The sequence below is a fragment of the Neoarius graeffei genome, chromosome 19 (assembly GCF_027579695.1).
Source record: "Neoarius graeffei isolate fNeoGra1 chromosome 19, fNeoGra1.pri, whole genome shotgun sequence".
NCBI classification, from domain to species: domain Eukaryota; kingdom Metazoa; phylum Chordata; class Actinopteri; order Siluriformes; family Ariidae; genus Neoarius; species Neoarius graeffei.
In genome coordinates, this window is record NC_083587.1 from 69,694,341 (window position 1) to 69,716,188 (window position 21,848).

Genomic DNA, 21,848 nt, shown 5'->3' on the forward strand with positions numbered 1-21,848 from the left:
AAGCACTGTTCTTTTCAATGAAGATCACTTTAAACTAATCAGAAATCCACTCTATACATTGCTAATGTGGTAAATGACTATTCTAGCTGCAAATGTCTGGTTTTTGGTGCAATATCTCCATAGGTGTATAGAGGCCCATTTCCAGCAACTCTCACTCCAGTGTTCTAATGGTACAATGTGTTTGCTCATTGCCTCAGAAGGCTAATGGATGATTAGAAAACCCTTGTACAATCATGTTAGCACAGCTGAAAACAGTTGAGCTCTTTAGAGAAGCTATAAAACTGACCTTCCTTTGAGCAGATTGAGTTTCTGGAGCATCACATTTGTGGGGTCGATTAAATGCTCAAAATGGCCAGAAAAATGTCTCGACTATATTTTCTATTCATTTTACAACTTATGGTGGGGAAATAAAAGTGTGACTTTTCATGGAAAGCACAAAATTGTCTGGGTGACCCCAAACTTTTGAACGGTAGTGTAAATATATAAAATCTTTTTTGTACAAGTTCCTGTGAGGTGGCATACCAGATTTTTACCAAATGACAATTAAGAAATTCTTTTCTATTTTACAGTCATTAGCCATTATAATATTCTTTATTATCAGACAGCTGAAGAGTGAGACTCTTCACACGCTAACAGAATAAATCATTAATAACTCTTCATTAACATGTTTAATCTCTTAACCATAAACCCTGCCACCTCTGACTGACTGCAGCAGTATGTGTGTGTGTGTGTGTGCCCCCTCCAGGTACACCCCCCGGGCATGACGAGTGTGGTGAGCAGATAGTCAGAGACGGTAAGATAGTTGGTGTCTTGTAGCATCTTCTACTTCGACACAGCGACACACACCCTTCCAAACACCACACAGAAGATCAGCAACAACACCACAGCACAGAATTTACAATACGGGGGGGACACAGAGGACGCCACAGTGCAGTTCACCTGGGACAGGTGAGGGGAGAGGGTTGGAGAGGACACAGGGACGGGAGTCGGTATGGGAGTGCGTGCTACAGCATCTGTCTCTGTCTCATGTGTGCGCGCACACACATACACACCTTTTGTGTAAAGAGGAGACCTGCACAAGATGCTTAATAATAAAGAGGAAGTGAAATGTTTCATTTACCAACATCGAACTCTGAGCTGTGAACGTTTTAATAATGAAATTAGTATCAGTTTGATCAACACATGAATGGAAACAGTGTGTGTGAGAGACGAAAATAACTATTATATCAGGAAAAATTCACTTACACTCCAAGTCATTCATTACAAACTAAACAATCAGTAACAAATTAAACACAAACACACACTGAAGAATTTAACCTAATAAATCATTAACATCAATAAAAAAAAGATCAACAAACTGAAGTCTGGATTGTTTCAGAGAAACATTAAAAAAACAAAAATTTTTAATCTCTCTCACACACACACACACACACACACACACACACCATCCACTAATTTCCCATCACACTTCATCACAAGCACATCTGTGGTGTAGAAACACGACCCGAAACACGACCCAAAGCACAACATGGTGACGTGGAGGAAACAGGAGTGTGTGTGTGAGATCAGGCCAAGCAGGATGACCGTTTTACAGTTGAATAAAACACCAGCGCCAGACGATGATGGAGTCAGAACACGCGTGTGCGTAAGTGAAGAAGTAACATAAGGGCACTACAGTGTAAGGCTGTGTGTTTAGGGCACGACGGTGTAGGGCTGGTAGGGTAACGTCTTCTGCCGATCATTAATGGCGAAAATCCAGGTGGGCTTCACAAAACTCAGATTCTCATTCTCCATCAGAGCCTGAGAGAGAGAGAGACAGAGAGAGAGAGAGACAGAGAGAGAGAGAGAGAGAGAGAGAGAGGGAAAAACGTTGCTAAATTGTCTGTCGGGTGTGTAAAATGGATGTAGGAACGCTGTATATTTGTTCCACTTATGAGCCGAAACGTCGTAAGCTGCTGAAGACACTGTTGGTCCTCTGCTCTCTCCAAGACCCCTGAAGGTCCCCCGTGGTCTCTGGCACCAAGACGCCCAACACCACTGCCAGCGGTCAGTAGGTACTCACCCCTGCTGACCGGGACTCACCCCACAAACTGTCTGAGAGAAGCGCCTGCTCATCTACCTGCCCGTTTCTCCCACATCCACCACGAGAACCCACTGTTCCTTTACTCTGTAATATTCTCACCTTAAAGCCAAACAAACCCCAAATAACCCCCTTTACACTGGCAGATAATCTCCACACAGGACCTGTTCAGATTTCTCCCTGTATACACACTTTTTTATTTTTAATTGTTTCGAGAAACGTGATCTTGTTAAAGGGAAAGAATCACGTTGCTATGACAATGACTATGGTTTACTAGAATCTGTGTCAGTACTGCGTGCGTTTTCTCACTGACTGAGATTTAATCTTTATAATCTTTTGATTTGTGGATTTTGTTGCCAGTAAAAATCACACGATTACAGAAAATTTCTGATGAGATTTTTAGAATTAGACGCTTTTCTTTGACGGCTCTGCGTCACTGAGGTAAACAGTGTACAGTGGGAAAGGCTGCGTCACAGGCAGATATCCGGTTTCACTGTGAACGGCCACGCCCAGGGAAGCCGATTCTTACAATATCACAACTTTCAAAATGGATAAAATGTTGAAGTATGAACCGCGGGTTTTGTCTGGCTTTAACACGCAGTGTCCTGGGGAGATAACTGACGTTATTTGCTGAATCAGTGCGTGTTCAGGAGGTTTCAGCTCATCAGCGCAGGTTTATATTTCACTCACGTCTTCGAAGGTGTTGTCCCATCCCTGACTGGTGACCACAAACTGGACCTTCTCATTCATGTAGTCCTCTAGAGTACTGTCTCACACACACACACACACACACACACACACACACACACACACACACGATGAGTGAAACTCATTAATTCAGGAGGTCTGGTGTTGGTTGATGAGTGATTCATTACTGTGTGTTTGTGTCTCACCCATTAAAGGCGATGATGTAACGCTGCAGCAGGCGTCTCTGATTCTCCGGAAACGTCCCATAAAGATAAAAACACTTTCCTGTCAGAAAATCTGAGAGAGCGAGACAGACAAGGGGTGGGGACAGGGGCTACCGTTCACATCTCATGCAGCTGTCGCTGACTGAATCTTACATGTTCCTTCTTCATCTCCTCTTTACACACACACACACACACACACACACACACACCTGGCAAATCTGGTATGGGTTTGTCTTCCTCTTCTTCAGCATCTGTGTTTTCGTCTGTAGAGCCTCCATACGGGTCGTCCTCCATCTCCTCTCCTCCTCCACTTCCTCTGTCCTCCTGTCCTGCCTTCTCCTCTCTTCTCTTCTCCACTCTGACACACACACACACACACACACACACACACACACACAGCACCATGTGCAGTTACCAGCATCACTGAGTCAGAGATAATTACTACAGTAAAACATCAACCTCATGAATTGAAACAGCCACAAAAACAAACCCTGTTTACCTTCTCAGCTCATCTTCAGTGTCCATGCCTGATCCATCTTCATCATGCTCTTCCTCTGTGGGGTGTATGCACGCGTGCACACACACACACACACACACACACACACACACACACACTACAGTGTTCAGTGAAACAACTGCATAAATAAAACTTCCTGCACAGTGTGTCCTAAACTACACCCTGTTTACTCACACAGTCTTATATACAGAACAGGGAACCATAGAATGCTAATAATTGTCCAGTGTAGGGAGCAGGGATAAAGTGTACACGTGCCCTTGAACAGTAGGGATTAGCCGAAATGTAGCTGAATAGAACACAGCAGATTTGGGTCAAAGAGGATCAGTTAAAGTCACCTGTAGCACCAAATTTACAGAGAAATGAGAAACAGGACCAAACACCCTGCAACCAGACATCAAACACACCCCATGTGTGCGCGTGTGTGTGTGTGTGTGTGTAAATCACCTTGCTCATCTGTTGATCCATCACTCCTCTCCTCTTTCACAGATTTCACGGAGGTGCTGGGTCTCTGTTCAGGAGTCTGAAAAAGACGGTTTTTCATGCGCGCGCGCACACAGAGTATAATGTAGAAAGTCATTTTTAAAATGTTTAGAGTGTGTGTGTGTGGGGGGGGGGGGAGAGAGCGTGTGTGTGTGTGGGGGGGAGAGTGTGTGTGTGGGGGGAGTGTGTGTGTGTGGGGGGGGAGAGAGCGTGTGTGTGGGGGGAGTGTGTGTGTGTGGGGGGGGGAGAGAGCGTGTGTGTGGGGGGAGTGTGTGTGTGTGGGGGGGGAGAGAGCGTGTGTGTGGGGGGAGTGTGTGTGTGTGGGGGGGGAGAGAGCGTGTGTGTGTGGGGGGGAGTGTGTGTGTGTGGGGGGGGAGAGAGCGTGTGTGTGGGGGGAGTGTGTGTGTGTGGGGGGGAGAGAGCGTGTGTGTGGGGGGGGGAGAGAGCGTGTGTGTGTGTGTGTGGAGAGCGTGTGTGTGTGGGGGGGGAGAGAGCGTGTGTGTGTGTGGGGGGAGAGAGAGTGTGTGTGTGGGGGGGGGAGAGAGCGTGTGTGTGTGTGTGGGGGGAGAGAGAGTGTGTGTGTGGGGGGGAGAGTGTGTGTGTGGGGGGGAGAGTGTGTGTGTGTGGGGGGAGAGTGTGTGTGTGTGGGGGGGAGAGTGTGTGTGTGGGGGGAGAGAGAGTGTGTGTGTGTGGGGGGAGAGTGTGTGTGTGGGGGGGAGAGTGTGTGTGTGGGGGGGGAGAGTGTGTGTGTGGGGGGGAGAGTGTGTGTGTGGGGGGGGAGAGTGTGTGTGTGTGTGGGGGGGGAGAGTGTGTGTGTGTGTGGGGGGGGAGAGTGTGTGTGTGTGGGGGGGGAGAGAGTGTGTGTGTGGGGGGAGAGAGTGTGTGTGTGTGTGTCGGGGGAGAGTGTGTGTGGGGGGGGAGAGAGTGTGTGGGGGGGGGGAGAGAGTGTGTGTGTGTGTGGGGGGAGAGAGTGTGTGTGTGGGGGGGAGAGAGTGTGTGTGTGTGTGTGGGGGGGAGAGAGTGTGTGTGTGGGGGGAGAGAGTGTGTGTGTGTGGGGGGGGAGTGTGTGTGGGGGGGGGAGTGTGTGTGTGGGGGGGGAGAGAGTGTGTGTGGGGTGGGAGAGAGTGTGTGTGGGGTGGGAGAGAGTGTGTGTGTGTGTGGGGGGGAGAGAGTGTGTGTGTGGGGGGAGAGAGTGTGTGTGTGTGGGGGGGGGAGTGTGTGTGGGGGGGGAGTGTGTGTGTGGGGGGGGGGGGAGAGTGTGTGTGTGGGGGGGGGAGAGAGTGTGTGTGGGGGGGGGAGTGTGTGTGTGGGGGGGGAGAGTGTGTGTGTGGGGGGGGGAGAGAGTGTGTGTGGGGGGGGGGAGAGTGTGTGTGGGGGGGGGAGAGTGTGTGTGGGGTGGGAGAGAGTGTGTGTGGGGTGGGAGAGAGTGTGTGTGTGTGGTGTGGGGGGGGGGAGTGTGTGGTGTGGGGGGGGGAGGTGTGTGGGGGTGGGAGAGAGTGTGTGTGTGGTGGGGGAGAGTGTGTGTGTGTGGGGGGGGGGTGAGTGTGTGTGTGTGTGTGTGGGGGGAGTGAGTGTGTGTGTGTGTGTGTGGGGAGAGTGAGTGTGTGTGGGGGGGGAGAGAGCGTGCGTGTGTGTGGGGGGGAGAGCGTGTGTGTGTGGGGGGGAGAGCGGTGTGTGTGTGGGGGGAGAGTGTGTGTGTAGGGGGAGAGAGAGTGTGTGTGTGTGGGGGGAGAGAGTGTGTGTGTGTGGGGGGGGTAGAGAGTGTGTGTGTGGGGGGGAGTGTGTGTGTGTGTGGGGGGGAGTGGTGTGTGTGTGGGGGGGAGTGTGTGTGTGTGGGGGGGGAGAGTGTGTGTGTGTGGGGGGGAGAGTGTGTGTGTGGGGGGGAGAGTGTGTGTGTGTGGGGGGGAGAGTGTGTGTGTGTGGGGGGAGAGTGTGTGTGTGGGGGGGAGAGTGTGTGTGTGTGTGGGGGGGGGAGAGTGTGTGTGGGGGGGGGAGAGTGTGTGTGTGTGGGGGGAGAGTGTGTGTGTGTGGGGGGGAGAGTGTGTGTGTGTGGGGGGGGGAGAGTGTGTGTGGTGTGGGGGGGGGAGAGTGTGTGTGGGGGGGGAGAGTGTGTGTGTGTGGGGGGGGGAGAGTGTGTGTGTGTGGGGGGGAGACTGTGTGTGTGTGGGGGGGAGACTGTGTGTGTGTGGGGGGGAGAGTGTGTGTGTGGGGGGGGGAGAGTGTGTGTGGGGGGGGAGAGTGTGTGTGGGGGGGGAGAGAGTGTGTGGGGGGGGAGAGAGTGTGTGTGGGGGGGGAGAGAGTGTGTGTGGGGGGGGAGAGTGTGTGGGGGGGGGAGTGTGTGGGGGGGGGAGAGTGTGTGTGTGGGGGGGGAGAGTGTGTGTGGGGGGGGTGAGTGTGTGTGGGGGGGGTGAGAGTGTGTGTGGGGGGGGAGAGTGTGTGTGTGGGGGGGAGAGTGTGTGTGGGGGGGGAGAGTGTGTGTGGGGGGGGAGAGAGTGTGTGTGGGGGGGGGAGAGTGTGTGTGGGGGGGGAGAGAGTGGTGTGTGGGGGGGGAGTGTGTGTGTGGGGGGGGGAGAGTGTGTGTGTGGGGGGGGAGAGAGTGTGTGTGTGTGGGGGGGGAGAGTGTGTGTGTGGGGGGGGGAGAGTGTGTGTGTGGGGGGGGGGAGAGTGTGGGTGTGTGTGGGGGGAGAGTGTGTGTGTGTGTGTGGGGGGGTGAGAGTGTGTGGGGGGGGAGAGTGTGTGTGTGGGGGGGGGGAGAGTGTGTGTGTGTTGGGGGGAGAGTGTGTGTGTGTGTGGGGGGGAGAGAGTGTGTGGGGGGGGAGAGAGTGTGTGTGGGGGGGGAGAGAGTGTGTGTGTGTGGGGGAGAGAGTGTGTGTGTGTGGGGGAGAGAGTGTGTGTGGTGGGGGAGAGTGTGTGTGTGTGGGGGGGGGGAGTGTGTGTGTGTGTGGGGGGGGGTGAGAGTGTGTGTGGGGGGGGGGGAGTGTGTGTGTGGGGGGGGAGTGGTGTGTGTGTGGGGGGGAGAGAGTGTGTGTGTGTGGGGGGGGGAGTGTGTGTGTGGGGGGGGGGAGTGTGTGTGTGTGTGTGGGGGGGGAGAGTGTGTGTGTGTGGGGGGGGGAGAGAGTGTGTGTGTGTGGGGGGGGAGAGTGTGTGTGTGTGTGTGTGTGTGTGTGTGTGTGTGTATGTCTGACACACCAACACTACCGATTTGTGCGGTAAACTACCGGTTTTTAACTTCCGTCAACGCTTACCGCTTTTGTACATAATGTCAATGTTTTTTAGATTTCTCAGAAAAACAATCCCACACTAAGTTCTGAACGTGCTTTGCCAGTGGTTCGTGCGTTATTTTGGCATCATGAATACCGGAAATGCGCAAGACCAACCATTTATTAGTTCGGTGCCGTTTGCTCACTTCTCTATTTCCGGTTTCGTTGGCAGTGTGCATGTGGTGTGTTTGTGATAAAATTGCTTAGATACTAGTAAGGATAAAACGTGGAATATGGCTACACCAGAGAAGAAAAAGTCACAAACTAGATATCAGAATAAGTTTAAGACAAAGTGACAGATAGTCATCCCTTTATAAAAGCATCACGCAAAGGAGAAAACCATGCTTTCTGTGAGCATTGTCGAGTAGATTTCGCAATCTCGCATGGCGGCTATAATGACTTAACTCGGCATATTGGAACAGAAAAGCATAAAAGTAACTCCAGAGCAGTGAGTAACACATCAAAATTTATGTTCCTACCAAACAGCAAAACTACAGGCACAACACACACTGAAGTTTTATTTACGGGATTTTTAATGGAACATAACCTGCCTTTGACTCTGAGTGATCATTTCACAAAATTACCACCAAAACTGTGTCCAGATAGCAATATTGCGAAACAGTACTCATGTGGTCGTACAAAAACAACACACATGAGCATGTGTATTGGAGGGGATGCAGTTAAGAAAGTGACGGACTTTGTTGGCAAGAATAAAATGCTCTTTTCACTTGCAACTGATGGCAGTAGTGATGAAGATGACAAATATTTTCCCATTCTCATTACACACATGGATGAAAACACTGGGTTGATAACATCTTTTATTGATATGCCGGTTATTAACTCTGCAACTGGGGAAAATATAGCTGATGCAATAGTGGATTCTCTGACAAAAGTTGGTTTAAATTTGGAGCAGTGTGTTGCATTTTCATCTGATAATGCATCTGTTATGACTGGTAAACAACGTGGTGTACTAGGACAAATCTGTAATAAAATGTACTTATTTGAATAAATGTACTTATTACAAATCTGTGTAATAAAATGTACTTATTTGATTCCTATTTATGTTTAGTTGTGTTTTATGCTTTGTTTAAAGTGAATTAGTAGCAACATCTTTAAAAACAATTGTCCGCCAAAATTTGAAATTGCCAATTTGTGCAACGGTACCGTGCGCGAGTAAAATCTACCTCTTTTTCTTGTGAAAAGGTTGGCATGTATGGTGTATGTGAGAGAGTGAGAGTGTGCGCGGGTGTGAGAGAGTGAGTATGTGAGAGTGGGGGAGTGTGTGTGTGTGCGCGCACGTGGGATTGAGAGTCTATAGAGTTGCAGCTGTATGTTTCCGTATAAATATAATTACTGTTTTCTTTGTCTCATCACGTTTCTGCTTCTCAGCAGTGCTGTCCTCCTCCTCCTCCTCCTCCTCCGAACTCGACTCCGCCCCATCAGTCAAATATCTACAAAGACAGACCGGACTAATCATAATCACTTCGGCTCATCAGTTTAGTCATCATTAACACAAGGAATAAGTATAAATTTAATGAACATGGTCCTCAATAGTACAAAACTCTCAACACACAAAAAACATCCACACTGGTGTGTGCGCACGCAGCACTTATCTTCAGAGGAAGTGGCTGTTTTCATTACACACACAGCTTTTAAATACTGCATACATCACACACTCTCACACACTTCAGATCAAACTTTAAGATATTAATAGAAAACATTGTCTAAATGAAATATTCATATAAAAAAAAGTGTTTGTGTGTATGTGTGTGTGTGTGTGTGTGTGTGTGTGTGAGAGAGAGAGAGAGAGAGAGAGAGAGAGCGCGCGGGGGGGTCATATACAGCTGTACAGTGAACACACACCGTTTATAGGAGATTTTCTGTTTCCTCTTGTGACAGTCGATCACCCACTCCTTCCTCACAATCAGCCCCCCTGCTGCCTTCACCTGACTGTATTTAGGAGTGTTAGCAAAGGCACATCTATACACACACACACACACACACTGGTTTCACTCTATATGTCAGCTTTATTGAAGTGTTGTACATGTGTTTGAGATGAGAGAGAGAGAGAGAGAGAGAGAGAGAGAGAGAGAGAGAGAGTGTGAGTTGTACATGAGGTGTGTGGAGTCGGGGCTCCAGTCTGGTCGGTACTTCGCCCCCATGGACAGAGCCTTGTCTCGGAGTTCTCCACGGAACGGGTTCTGGAACCCACTAAGCACAAACACCACACCCTCCATGATGCGGTTGAAGGGGACGGGCTCTGAGGACCAGGGGCTGGGCTTCACAGAGGATGTCTGCCCCGGGGACTTCTGGGAAAAAGACACTGTACAAGGACACATTCATCAAACGTTCTATTTATTTATTATTTATTTATTATTTATCTATTTATCTAAAGCAAAGCACAACTTTGTTCATCACACACTTGTGAAATTTCCTCTCTGCATTTAACCCATCTGAAACAGTGAACACACACATGCACACACCCGTGAGCAATGAGCACACACACACACCCAGAGCAGTGGGCAGCCATGCTGACAGCGCCCGGGGAGCAGTTGGGAGTTCGGTGCCTCGCTCAAGGGCACCTCAGCCCAAGGCCGTCCCATATTAACCTAACCTGCATGTCTTCGGCCTGTGGGGGAAACCGGAGCACCCGGAGGAAACCCACACAGACACGGGGAGAACATGCAAACTCCACACAGAAAGGCCCTCGCCGGCCCCGGGGCTCGAACCCATCTGTCTATGTTTACTACTTTTTCAATTCACACCATGTATCCATCCACCTGTCAATCTGCCCCTCCATGTACATTTTTGTTCATCTGCATATTTACACTATAATGAATCACTACAAGATGGAACACTGTCTGTGTTATAGACCGGTCCGTGTGCCAGCGAAGGTGTGTGCGCGCGCGTTTCGGACCCGTCCTTGTGGATGTGCACGTGTTACAGACCTGTTTTTGTGCCGGTGGAGGTGTGTGTGTGTGTGTGTGTGTGTGTGTTACAGACCTGTTTTTGTGCCGGTGGAGGTGTGTGTGTGTGTGTGTGTGTGTGTGTGTGTTACAGACCTGTTTTTGTGCCGGTGGAGGTGTGTGTGTGTGTGTGTGTGTGTGTTACAGACCTGTTTTTGTGCTGATGGACGTGTGTGTGTGTGTGTGTGTGTTGCAGACCCGTTTTTGTGCCGGTGGAGGTGTGTGTGTGTGTGTGTGTGTGTGTGTGTGTGTGTTACAGACCTGTTTTTGTGCCGGTGGAGGTGTGTGTGTGTGTGTGTGTGTGTGTGTGTGTGTGTGTGTGTTACAGACCTGTTTTTGTGCCGGTGGAGGTGTGTGTGTGTGTGTGTGTGTGTGTGTGTGTTACAGACCTGTTTTTGTGCCGATGGAGGTGTGTGTGTGTGTGTGTGTGTGTGTGTGTGTTACAGACCTGTTTTTGTGCCGGTGGAGGTGTGTGTGTGTGTGTGTGTTACAGACCTGTTTTTGTGCCGGTGGAGGTGTGTGTGTGTGTTACAGACCTGTTTTTGTGCCGGTGTGTGTGTGTGTGTGTGTGTGTGTGTGTGTGTGTGTGTTTCAGACCTGTTTTTGTGCCGGTGTGTGTGTGTGTTACAGACCTGTTTTTGTGCCGGTGGAGGTGTGTGTGTGTGTGTGTGTGTTACAGACCTGTTTTTGTGCCGGTGGAGGTGTGTGTGTGTGTGTGTGTGTTACAGACCTGTTTTTGTGCCGGTGGAGGTGTGTGTGTGTGTGTGTGTGTGTGTGTGTGTGTTACAGACCTGTTTTTGTGCCGGTGGAGGTGTGTGTGTGTGTGTGTGTGTGTGTGTTACAGACCTGTTTTTGTGCCGGTGGAGGTGTGTGTGTGTGTGTGTGTGTGTGTGTGTGTGTGTGTTACAGACCTGTTTTTGTGCCGGTGGAGGTGTGTGTGTGTGTGTGTGTGTGTGTGTGTGTGTGTTTCAGACCTGTTTTTGTGCCGGTGGAGGTGTGTGTGTGTGTGTGTGTGTGTGTGTTACAGACCTGTTTTTGTGCCGGTGGAGGTGTGTGTGTGTGTGTGTTACAGACCTGTTTTTGTGCCGGTGGAGGTGTGTGTGTGTGTGTGTGTGTGTGTTACAGACCTGTTTTTGTGCCGGTGGAGGTGTGTGTGTGTGTGTGTGTGTGTTACAGACCTGTTTTTGTGCCGGTGTGTGTGTGTGTGTGTGTGTGTTTCAGACCTGTTTTTGTGCCGGTGGAGGTGTGTGTGTGTGTGTGTGTGTGTGTGTTACAGACCTGTTTTTGTGCCGGTGGAGGTGTGTGTGTGTGTGTGTGTGTGTGTTTCAGACCTGTTTTTGTGCCGGTGGAGGTGTGTGTGTGTGTGTGTGTGTGTGTGTGTGTGTTTCAGACCTGTTTTTGTGCCGGTGGAGGTGTGTGTGTGTGTGTGTGTGTGTGTGTTACAGACCTGTTTTTGTGCCGGTGGAGGTGTGTGTGTGTGTGTGTGTGTGTGTTTCAGACCTGTTTTTGTGCCGGTGGAGGTGTGTGTGTGTGTGTGTGTGTGTGTGTGTGTGTGTGTGTTACAGACCTGTTTTTGTGCCGGTGTGTGTGTGTGTGTGTGTGTGTTTCAGACCTGTTTTTGTGCCGGTGTGTGTGTGTGTGTGTGTGTGTGTGTGTGTGTGTTTCAGACCTGTTTTTGTGCCGGTGTGTGTGTGTGTGTGTGTGTGTGTGTGTGTGTTTCAGACCTGTTTTTGTGCCGATGGAGGTGTGTGTGTGTGTGTGTGTGTGTGTGTTACAGACCTGTTTTTGTGCCGGTGTGTGTGTGTGTTTCAGACCTGTTTTTGTGCCGGTGGAGGTGTGTGTGTGTGTGTGTGTGTGTGTTTCAGACCTGTTTTTGTGCCGGTGGAGGTGTGTGTGTGTGTTTCAGACCTGTTTTTGTGCCGGTGGAGGTGTGTGTGTGTGTGTGTGTGTGTTACAGACCTGTTTTTGTGCCGGTGGAGGTGTGTGTGTGTGTGTGTGTGTGTGTGTGTTACAGACCTGTTTTTGTGCCGGTGGAGGTGTGTGTGTGTGTGTGTGTGTTACAGACCTGTTTTTGTGCCGGTGGAGGTGTGTGTGTGTGTGTGTGTGTGTGTGTGTGTGTGTTACAGACCTGTTTTTGTGCCGGTGGAGGTGTGTGTGTGTGTGTGTGTGTGTTTCAGACCTGTTTTTGTGCCGGTGTGTGTGTGTGTGTGTGTGTGTTTCAGACCTGTTTTTGTGCCGGTGGAGGTGTGTGTGTGTGTGTGTGTTACAGACCTGTTTTTGTGCCGGTGGAGGTGTGTGTGTGTGTGTGTTACAGACCTGTTTTTGTGCCGGTGAAGGTGTGTGTGTGTGTGTGTGTGTGTTACAGACCTGTTTTTGTGCCGATGGAGGTGTGTGTGTGTGTGTGTGTGTGTGTGTGTGTTACAGACCTGTTTTTGTGCCGATGGAGGTGTGTGTGTGTGTGTGTTACAGACCTGTTTTTGTGCCGATGGAGGTGTGTGTGTGTGTGTGTTACAGACCTGTTTTTGTGCCGGTGTGTGTGTGTGTGTGTGTGTGTGTGTGTTTCAGACCTGTTTTTGTGCCGGTGTGTGTGTGTGTGTGTGTGTGTGTGTGTTTCAGACCTGTTTTTGTGCCGGTGGAGGTGTGTGTGTGTGTGTGTGTGTGTGTTTCAGACCTGTTTTTGTGCCGGTGGAGGTGTGTGTGTGTGTGTGTGTGTGTGTGTTACAGACCTGTTTTTGTGCCGGTGGAGGTGTGTGTGTGTGTGTGTGTGTGTGTTACAGACCTGTTTTTGTGCCGGTGGAGGTGTGTGTGTGTGTGTGTTACAGACCTGTTTTTGTGCCGGTGGAGGTGTGTGTGTGTGTGTGTTACAGACCTGTTTTTGTGCCGGTGGAGGTGTGTGTGTGTGTGTGTGTGTGTGTGTGTTACAGACCTGTTTTTGTGCCGGTGGAGGTGTGTGTGTGTGTGTGTGTGTGTGTTACAGACCTGTTTTTGTGCCGGTGGAGGTGTGTGTGTGTGTGTGTTACAGACCTGTTTTTGTGCCGGTGGAGGTGTGTGTGTGTGTGTGTGTGTGTGTGTTACAGACCTGTTTTTGTGCCGGTGGAGGTGTGTGTGTGTGTGTGTGTTACAGACCTGTTTTTGTGCCGGTGGAGGTGTGTGTGTGTGTGTGTTACAGACCTGTTTTTGTGCCGGTGGAGGTGTGTGTGTGTGTGTGTGTGTGTGTTACAGACCTGTTTTTGTGCCGGTGGAGGTGTGTGTGTGTGTGTGTGTGTGTGTGTGTGTGTGTGTTACAGACCTGTTTTTGTGCCGGTGTGTGTGTGTGTGTGTGTGTGTTTCAGACCTGTTTTTGTGCCGGTGTGTGTGTGTGTGTGTGTGTGTGTGTGTGTGTGTGTGTGTGTGTTTCAGACCTGTTTTTGTGCCGGTGTGTGTGTGTGTGTGTGTGTGTTTCAGACCTGTTTTTGTGCCGATGGAGGTGTGTGTGTGTGTGTGTGTGTGTGTGTTACAGACCTGTTTTTGTGCCGGTGTGTGTGTGTGTTTCAGACCTGTTTTTGTGCCGGTGGAGGTGTGTGTGTGTGTGTGTGTGTGTGTTTCAGACCTGTTTTTGTGCCGGTGGAGGTGTGTGTGTGTGTTTCAGACCTGTTTTTGTGCCGGTGGAGGTGTGTGTGTGTGTGTGTGTGTTACAGACCTGTTTTTGTGCCGGTGGAGGTGTGTGTGTGTGTGTGTGTGTGTGTGTGTTACAGACCTGTTTTTGTGCCGGTGGAGGTGTGTGTGTGTGTGTGTGTGTTACAGACCTGTTTTTGTGCCGGTGGAGGTGTGTGTGTGTGTGTGTGTGTGTGTGTGTGTGTGTGTTACAGACCTGTTTTTGTGCCGGTGGAGGTGTGTGTGTGTGTGTGTGTGTGTGTGTTTCAGACCTGTTTTTGTGCCGGTGTGTGTGTGTGTGTGTGTGTGTTTCAGACCTGTTTTTGTGCCGGTGGAGGTGTGTGTGTGTGTGTGTGTTACAGACCTGTTTTTGTGCCGGTGGAGGTGTGTGTGTGTGTGTGTGTTACAGACCTGTTTTTGTGCCGGTGGAGGTGTGTGTGTGTGTGTGTTACAGACCTGTTTTTGTGCCGGTGAAGGTGTGTGTGTGTGTGTGTGTGTGTGTGTGTTACAGACCTGTTTTTGTGCCGATGGAGGTGTGTGTGTGTGTGTGTGTGTGTGTGTGTGTGTGTTACAGACCTGTTTTTGTGCCGATGGAGGTGTGTGTGTGTGTGTGTTACAGACCTGTTTTTGTGCCGATGGAGGTGTGTGTGTGTGTGTGTTACAGACCTGTTTTTGTGCCGGTGTGTGTGTGTGTGTGTGTGTGTGTGTGTGTGTGTGTGTGTGTTTCAGACCTGTTTTTGTGCCGGTGTGTGTGTGTGTTACAGACCTGTTTTTGTGCCGGTGTGTGTGTGTGTGTGTGTGTGTGTGTGTGTGTTTCAGACCTGTTTTTGTGCCGGTGGAGGTGTGTGTGTGTGTGTGTGTGTGTGTTTCAGACCTGTTTTTGTGCCGGTGGAGGTGTGTGTGTGTGTGTGTGTGTGTGTTACAGACCTGTTTTTGTGCCGGTGGAGGTGTGTGTGTGTTACAGACCTGTTTTTGTGCCGGTGGAGGTGTGTGTGTGTGTGTGTTACAGACCTGTTTTTGTGCCGGTGGAGGTGTGTGTGTGTGTGTGTGTGTGTGTGTGTTACAGACCTGTTTTTGTGCCGATGGAGGTGTGTGTGTGTGTGTGTGTGTGTTACAGACCTGTTTTTGTGCCGGTGGAGGTGTGTGTGTGTGTGTGTGTGTGTGTTACAGACCTGTTTTTGTGCCGGTGGAGGTGTGTGTGTGTGTGTGTGTTACAGACCTGTTTTTGTGCCGGTGAAGGTGTGTGTGTGTGTGTGTGTCTGTGTTACAGACCTGTTTTTGTGCCGGTGAAGGTGTGTGTGTGTGTGTGTGTGTGTGTGTGTGTGTGTGTGTGTGTGTGTTTCAGACCTGTTTTTGTGCCGGTGAAGGTGTGTGTGTGTGTGTGTTACAGACCTGTTTTTGTGCCGGTGAAGGTGTGTGTGTGTGTGTGTTTCAGACCTGTTTTTGTGCCGGTGAAGGTGTGTGTGTGTGTGTGTTACAGACCTGTTTTTGTGCCGGTGAAGGTGTGTGTGTGTGTGTGTTACAGACCTGTTTTTGTGCCGGTGAAGGTGTGTGTGTGTGTGTGTGTGTGTGTTACAGACCTGTTTTTGTGCCGGTGAAGGTGTGTGTGTGTGTGTGTGTGTGTGTGTGTGTGTGTGTGTGTGTTTCAGACCTGTTTTTGTGCCGGTGGAGGTGTGTGTGTGTGTGTGTGTGTTACAGACCTGTTTTTGTGCCGGTGAAGGTGTGTGTGTGTGTGTGTGTGTGTTTCAGACCTGTTTTTGTGCCGGTGGAGGTGTGTGTGTGTGTGTGTGTGTGTGTGTTACAGACCTGTTTTTGTGCCGGTGGAGGTGTGTGTGTGTGTGTGTGTGTGTTTCAGACCTGTTTTTGTGCCGGTGGAGGTGTGTGTGTGTGTGTGTGTGTGTGTGTGTTACAGACCTGTTTTTGTGCCGGTGGAGGTGTGTGTGTGTGTGTGTTACAGACCTGTTTTTGTGCCGGTGAAGGTGTGTGTGTGTGTGTGTTTCAGACCTGTTTTTGTGCCGGTGGAGGTGTGTGTGTGTGTGTGTGTGTGTGTGTTACAGACCTGTTTTTGTGCCGGTGGAGGTGTGTGTGTGTTCAGCGGTCCGTGTGAGGGTTTTGCATGGAGCTGTGCGTTTACTGGCAGGGGGAGGGGGGGCGTCCTGTCTCTCTTTACTGAACTCAAACTTTCTCTTCACAGGTAGAGCAGTCTGTGGAGGCAGAGAACAAACACACACACACACACACACACACACACACACACACACATCTCAATAAGCACTTTTTTAAAGTATTAAATTGGACTGGAACGTGAAACAGCTCCCTCTTCTGGACAAAAAGAATTCTTCACCTGTTCATCAGTGCAAGGCTGTGATAGGTGAACACCTGATAAACAGGTGTGTGTGTGTTGCTCTCATTAAACATGACAGATACATAATTAGGGCTAGAACTGATAATAGGGCTGCTGATTAATGGATACATACAGAGGGGCAGGACCAGTGATTGGCAGGTACCTGTGGTGAACTGGTGGGGGCAGAGGTTGAGGTCGATGGCTCTGCCTGTAACGCGGCTGCTGCATAACTCAGCGTAGTGTTTTTAGGAGAAACTGGATGAAAATAAATCACCACACATTCCACAGTGAATCAATCACTGATAAATCACACGATTTCACACCGTTTTATCACTTTCAATGTTTCAATCAATCAATCTTTTATTTCAATTACATATAAACATATAATAGACTACACGAGTCTGCAAATGGCGCACTGCTAATAAAGGCAGACTCGTTTTTACAAAGAAAAAAATATTTTATCTGAATTAATATTATACTTAAATATGTATGAAAAAGATAAGAACATGCTTAACAAATTAACAACTATTTGGTAACAAAATGAAAAAGAGGAGACAATACTTATTTGATATAAAGGTACAGTAATATATCATTAAATACTTATAATAATAATCTATGCATAGTATTAAATAATATTTAAAATTAAAACTAAGATTAGTAAGTAAGTAAGATTGTATAAATTTATATACATGTATATATAGCTCTTAATTATATATAGAAATAAAAGTTATGTAGAAAGAAAGAGTTTAGAGATGTCAACATCATATCCATATCTACTTAAATTGGGAAAAAGGTGGTGTCTGACTTTTTTCTTGAACGACAATTTCAATGAAGAAGATCTTTTAGAAGTTGGAATCTGGTTCCAACATGGGAAAATGAGTTCTTTTGTAGATTTGTGCGAGAATACAGTGTTTAAAAGGTGTGAAGATCGGCTCACCCTTCAGTCCTGCGCTCTCTTTATTCTCTCGGCTCAGGAACAGACTCCCGGGCTGCAGCTTTGACCCAGGGGACTGAGATTCCTCCTTCATCCGGAACTGACCCAGTTTAGTCAACTTCTACCATAACATACGCACAACTAAGTACAAGTTTTGAATTTTATAATTCATGTCAATGTCACACAGAGAGACCTGCAGAGGTCCCTTCACACACTCCAGGATGCAGCCATGATCACTTCATATATACATGGATTAAAGCAAAAAAAAAAAATCATCTGACTAAAAAAAAAAGCTCCATGTCGTTGGCCCCTACCACGTCAGTGATGCGTCAAATTTTAAACGCCGTGTTGTCCATTATCCCCTCGGCCCCTACTTATAGTACATTTACATAATTTTAACAATGACTAAAGCTAAGGCAAGACTTGACCATTGTCATTACTGGCTATTCATGATGAAACATCAAGTTTTCAGCACAAAGTGCAAATTTATTTCAACAATACTTTAGTAATGCACAACAGTGGTTCAGAGAAAAGTGCAAGTGCAGTCGAACTTGAACCATGCTTTCAAAAGAGTGGAACAGAAAGAAAAATAAGAAAATCTGTTGAAATAAAGCCAGGAAACAAGAAAAGTAAAGTGAAAGTTCACTTTTTCTGCTTCTTCGCAGTGAAGCCAAAGGCATCTAGTTTGGCAACACCTGATGCCTGTTTTTGTTTCTTTTTCCTTGGCACAGCAGCAGGAGCTTGCCATTATCGCCCATTTCATTTCGCCAAGCCCATCTCCACTTATTCTTTACCGTTTTGTCGATGTCTGACACATCTGTGCCTTCATTTAAAAGAAGCGCGTCCATGCTGGCAAAACCGAAAGTAATTTGATGCGCTCTAGTGATGGAAATCGAAGGGCCTATGTCAGGTGAAATATGGCCTTATACGCAGTACTCGAGTTGAGGGGGGATGTGGGGGGAGGCATCCCCCTTCTGAAATAAAAATCTCAAATCATCCCCCTTATAAAACGGCCACCCCCCCCATCACATCCCTTGGGCCATTTTACCAATTAATATGGAAATTAGCCTACTATTATTTTAACAAATATTACTACCATTTCAACATTAGAGGCTTTGCGCAGTGATAGCCTACATGTAGCCGGATAAAAAAGACGCATATTTATTTATTCGGTTGCACCTCTCATTCACACCTATACGGAGGTTTCAGTCACTGAAAACAGCTACTTTCGCAAACTCTGGGCAGAGTGGCGATTTCTGAAAACTCCATCTTCAGACACACGTGTAAATCGGGAAAACGAAGCAGCAGTGGGCGAGAGGGCGCGCGCGAATATAATGAGTCAGAGGTGTGAATCTTTCACCGAATGCCAATTGTCCCGGTTCTTCATGAAATCGCACGCACAAATTCATTAGGTTAACTTTCAAATAACTGTTCTTGTGCACTTGCGAAACTGGAGCCACTTTCCTGAATTTTGAGCTTCGGAGTATTCGCTTCTTTATCTATTTAATCAATTAATTAATGTCACATACATTAAATTACTAATGTAAACCATTAGTAGCCTGTTTAAGCAATCGCTGTTTTCTCCACTGTTTTCCGACCTTTTGTGCTTAGTGAATGAGACACTTCATTACACTCCACTGACTGACTTCCAATTCCGGACTTTTTTGAAAATGTAAAATATAGGCCTACGAGATGGTTTTTGGGACTTAAATCGCGTTGGTCCTTCACTATTAATTTTTGAGACTGACGAGGCACTAAATACTGTGGAATTATTTTCTCCTTACTATGAAGTTTGGCATCTTAAACAAGTATCGGGAAATCGTGCAGCCCGACTCTGCAGCCTCCAATGTTTAAGCGAACTGCTGAAACCATAATGTTTAAAGATTAAATCGTAGGCTAATCAAACCAAAGAAAAACACAGCCTTTCCAGAACATTGTCTGCCGAAGCCTGTTTAACCTACAAAAGGCTTAATAGCAAAGGTCCTGCTGCGGCTTCAGGCTGTTTAGATTTTTCACCTGATCACCTTTCAATAGGCAAATATTATTATTATTATTATTATTACTACAACAGGCCTAGTATTAGTAGTAGGCAAGTAGTTGCCTAGTAGTAGGACAGCCAGATTGTTTCATCAGTGGAGCCGCCGTTAAAAGGAAACTGATGCGGAGCGCCGCGGCTCGCCTCGGGGTGAATCGCGTCCTGAGGCGCGGGGCTGGCCCGCCCTGGCAGAGCTGGTTCATTGGGGAGAGGGCAGAGGTTGCTGGCTGCCAAGTTTGGAGAGGCTGGGACCTCCCCTGGCCGAGTTACAAGCGTGCAAAGTCTGGCTGGAGCCACCGATAGAAACGAAACTCAAGCCGAGCACCGCGGCTCGCTGCCTACGCCCAGCCTCCCCGGGAGTAGACAGTAGTGTAGGCTGTATTTATTTATTTAGGCCTATCTAGCACAACAACTTATTCCTTTACATAAACTCAAACATAGCACAAGAAAGGGTTCAACAACAGGCAATCACAGCAGCTGGGTGAAGTTCTAAATCACATCGGTGTCAGACCTATGGACCTACCCCCCCCTTTTTTTTTTTCCTCGGATCTGCATCACTCTCATTATTGATCTTTAGCGCTCCCAGTTGACGGAAATCTGTTGTAGCGACGGAAAACTTTAATCCATGTATATGTGTATATATATGTGTATATATGTGTATGTGTGTATGTGTGTACTCACAGGTGATGTGGCAGCAGGAGTGTCGTCATTCGGCAGAGAGTGAAACTTTATAAATGCCACTCCATATGCAATGTTCTGTGCACACACACACACACCACAATCACACAGAGAAACAGACAAAGAGAGACAAGAAGAGAGACAGACAGGTCGAGAGTGAGACGCATGTGTGTGACCTTGTTGTAGGGTTGTGTACAGACGATCTTCACTCTGTCCCACTTCTCCTGACTCGTGCTCTTCACCAGTTGCTGAGGGCCGAAAAATCGCACACGGTTTAGATTCGAATTCCCTCGACTCTCAAAGGGAGACATGAACGACGATGTCACCAACAACACCTTCATACACACACACACACACACACACACACAGGAACTGACATCACACTGATGCTCCACTTCGCTACAGTCGGTTTGGTTTATTTCTTTGGGACTCGACACTCTGAGATGAACATAAAGGCAGGGTGAAGAGGGGCAAGGTGCAAGTGTGTGCCTCAAAATCCAAGGACATGTTACTGTGCATCTGATCCTACCTCAAAATCCTGGTCTTTAACGGAGGTCGAGTGTCCGACGAGTACTTCGATGAAGGCTGATCCTTCATTCCCAATGTCAATACTGTGGACCTGCTCCTCCTTCTCAAACTGATCAAACACCATCAACACAAACACGATCAGCACCATGAAAAAACCCACCGCCATGCTGGATGAGGGAGGCGTTACACAGGTGTACCTGCAGGATGACTGAAACCTGTTTCTCTCCTGGATGAGCAGATTTCCACTTCCTGTACGTCTCTGAGCTCAACAAGTTCTCTGCTTTATGTGTCTGTACAGAGAGAGAGAGAGAGAGAGAGAGAGAGAGAGAGAGAGATTTCCATATAATGATGACCATGAGATTAGGGACAGCAGATAACCTGGACACGGGTTCCACTCACACTGTCCTCACTGCTGCAGGACACCACATGTTTCAGTTTAATCTCCGGCATCTCAGCCTCCTTTACACTGACGACTCCTTACTCGCGTCCCGATCAGCCCTGAGACCCAGGGAGGGAGTTCCAGTGCACTCCCCTGAAGTGTGCACTCCCCTGAAGTGTGCACTCCTCTGAAGTGTGCACTCCTCTGAAGTGTGCACTACCCTGAAGTGTGCACTCCTCTGAAGTGTGCACTCCTCTGAAGTGTGCACTACCCTGAAGTGTGCACTCCTCTGAAGTGTGCACTCCCCTGAAGTGTGCACTCCCCTGAAGTGTGCACTCCTCTGAAGTGTGCACTACCCTGAAGTGTGCACTCCTGAGGGAAACAGCTGAACTTCACACTGATAAACCAGGAGAAACAGAACATCAATAAGACTTGAAACATCCTGAATGAGAAACTAACACAGCCTTAAATCACGTCTTCTAACTCACACAATGCATTTTAACGAAATAAAAAACCACTAATATTTTAATATTTATAAAAACCTGTTTAATTTCGGTAAGGCGGCTAAAACTCTGCAGCGGAAATGCTAGGCGTTAGCCGGATGAGCTAACAATACTGCCATCATCATAAAGTTTCAAAATGCGAAATTAATATTAAATATTTTAATTATGTGTCCATAAAACACAATCGATTCCACAAAACGTACCGAAATCAGAAAACCTGTAAAAAAAATTACATATATATATATAAAGTAATAATTTTTAAAAAATTTGCTCTAGCCTCCGCTAACACACAGAAACCGCTGCACTGTTTATTTTCTTTCCCAACCGTATTGCGATAATCCCCGCCCTCCTAAGCTAGGATTGGCTAGTCGCTAGTAGCCTCGCTATCCAATTGACGGATCAGTCAAAAATGGGAACTATTGGCCAATCCCAGCGAGGTGTGGGAGGAACTGTCTGAATATGGGTTGGGAAAAATAGACCGCGTACAGATTCGTTCTTCTTTTACGGTTATGACGTTTTTCCGGTTTGTCAGCGTCTTTGCCGAGCGCTTTTCCGCTCCCTAGTGGTCACTCGCATAGATGGTCACGCCCCCCTTTTTAA

General features: G+C 48.1%; 1 protein-coding gene across 5 annotated transcripts; it reads right to left on the reverse strand.

Moving 5' to 3' along the window:
* Positions 1–572: 572 nt before the first annotated feature.
* On the reverse strand, positions 573–21,564 carry xrcc1 (X-ray repair complementing defective repair in Chinese hamster cells 1). Of its 5 annotated transcripts, none has more exons than XM_060900549.1 (18): positions 21,452–21,564; positions 20,766–21,142; positions 20,564–20,656; positions 20,368–20,475; positions 20,015–20,086; positions 19,842–19,916; positions 17,129–17,246; positions 16,355–16,446; positions 15,907–16,051; positions 9,361–9,571; positions 9,112–9,228; positions 8,603–8,699; positions 3,953–4,028; positions 3,491–3,545; positions 3,201–3,349; positions 2,974–3,064; positions 2,771–2,846; positions 573–1,800 (listed from the first exon to the last, which is right to left on the reverse strand). In XM_060900549.1, the coding sequence occupies exons 2-18, from the start codon at positions 20,814–20,816 to the stop codon at positions 1,693–1,695; spliced, it is 1,734 nt and encodes a 577-aa protein (XP_060756532.1). In that variant the 5' UTR covers positions 20,817–21,142; positions 21,452–21,564; the 3' UTR covers positions 573–1,692. The 5 variants fall into 5 exon arrangements, with proteins under 5 accessions (XP_060756532.1, XP_060756530.1, XP_060756531.1 ...); XM_060900547.1 differs by having other exon boundaries at positions 17,129–17,243; positions 20,015–20,173; XM_060900548.1 differs by having other exon boundaries at positions 9,112–9,198; positions 20,015–20,173.
* Between the last annotated feature and the right edge of the window lie 284 nt (positions 21,565–21,848).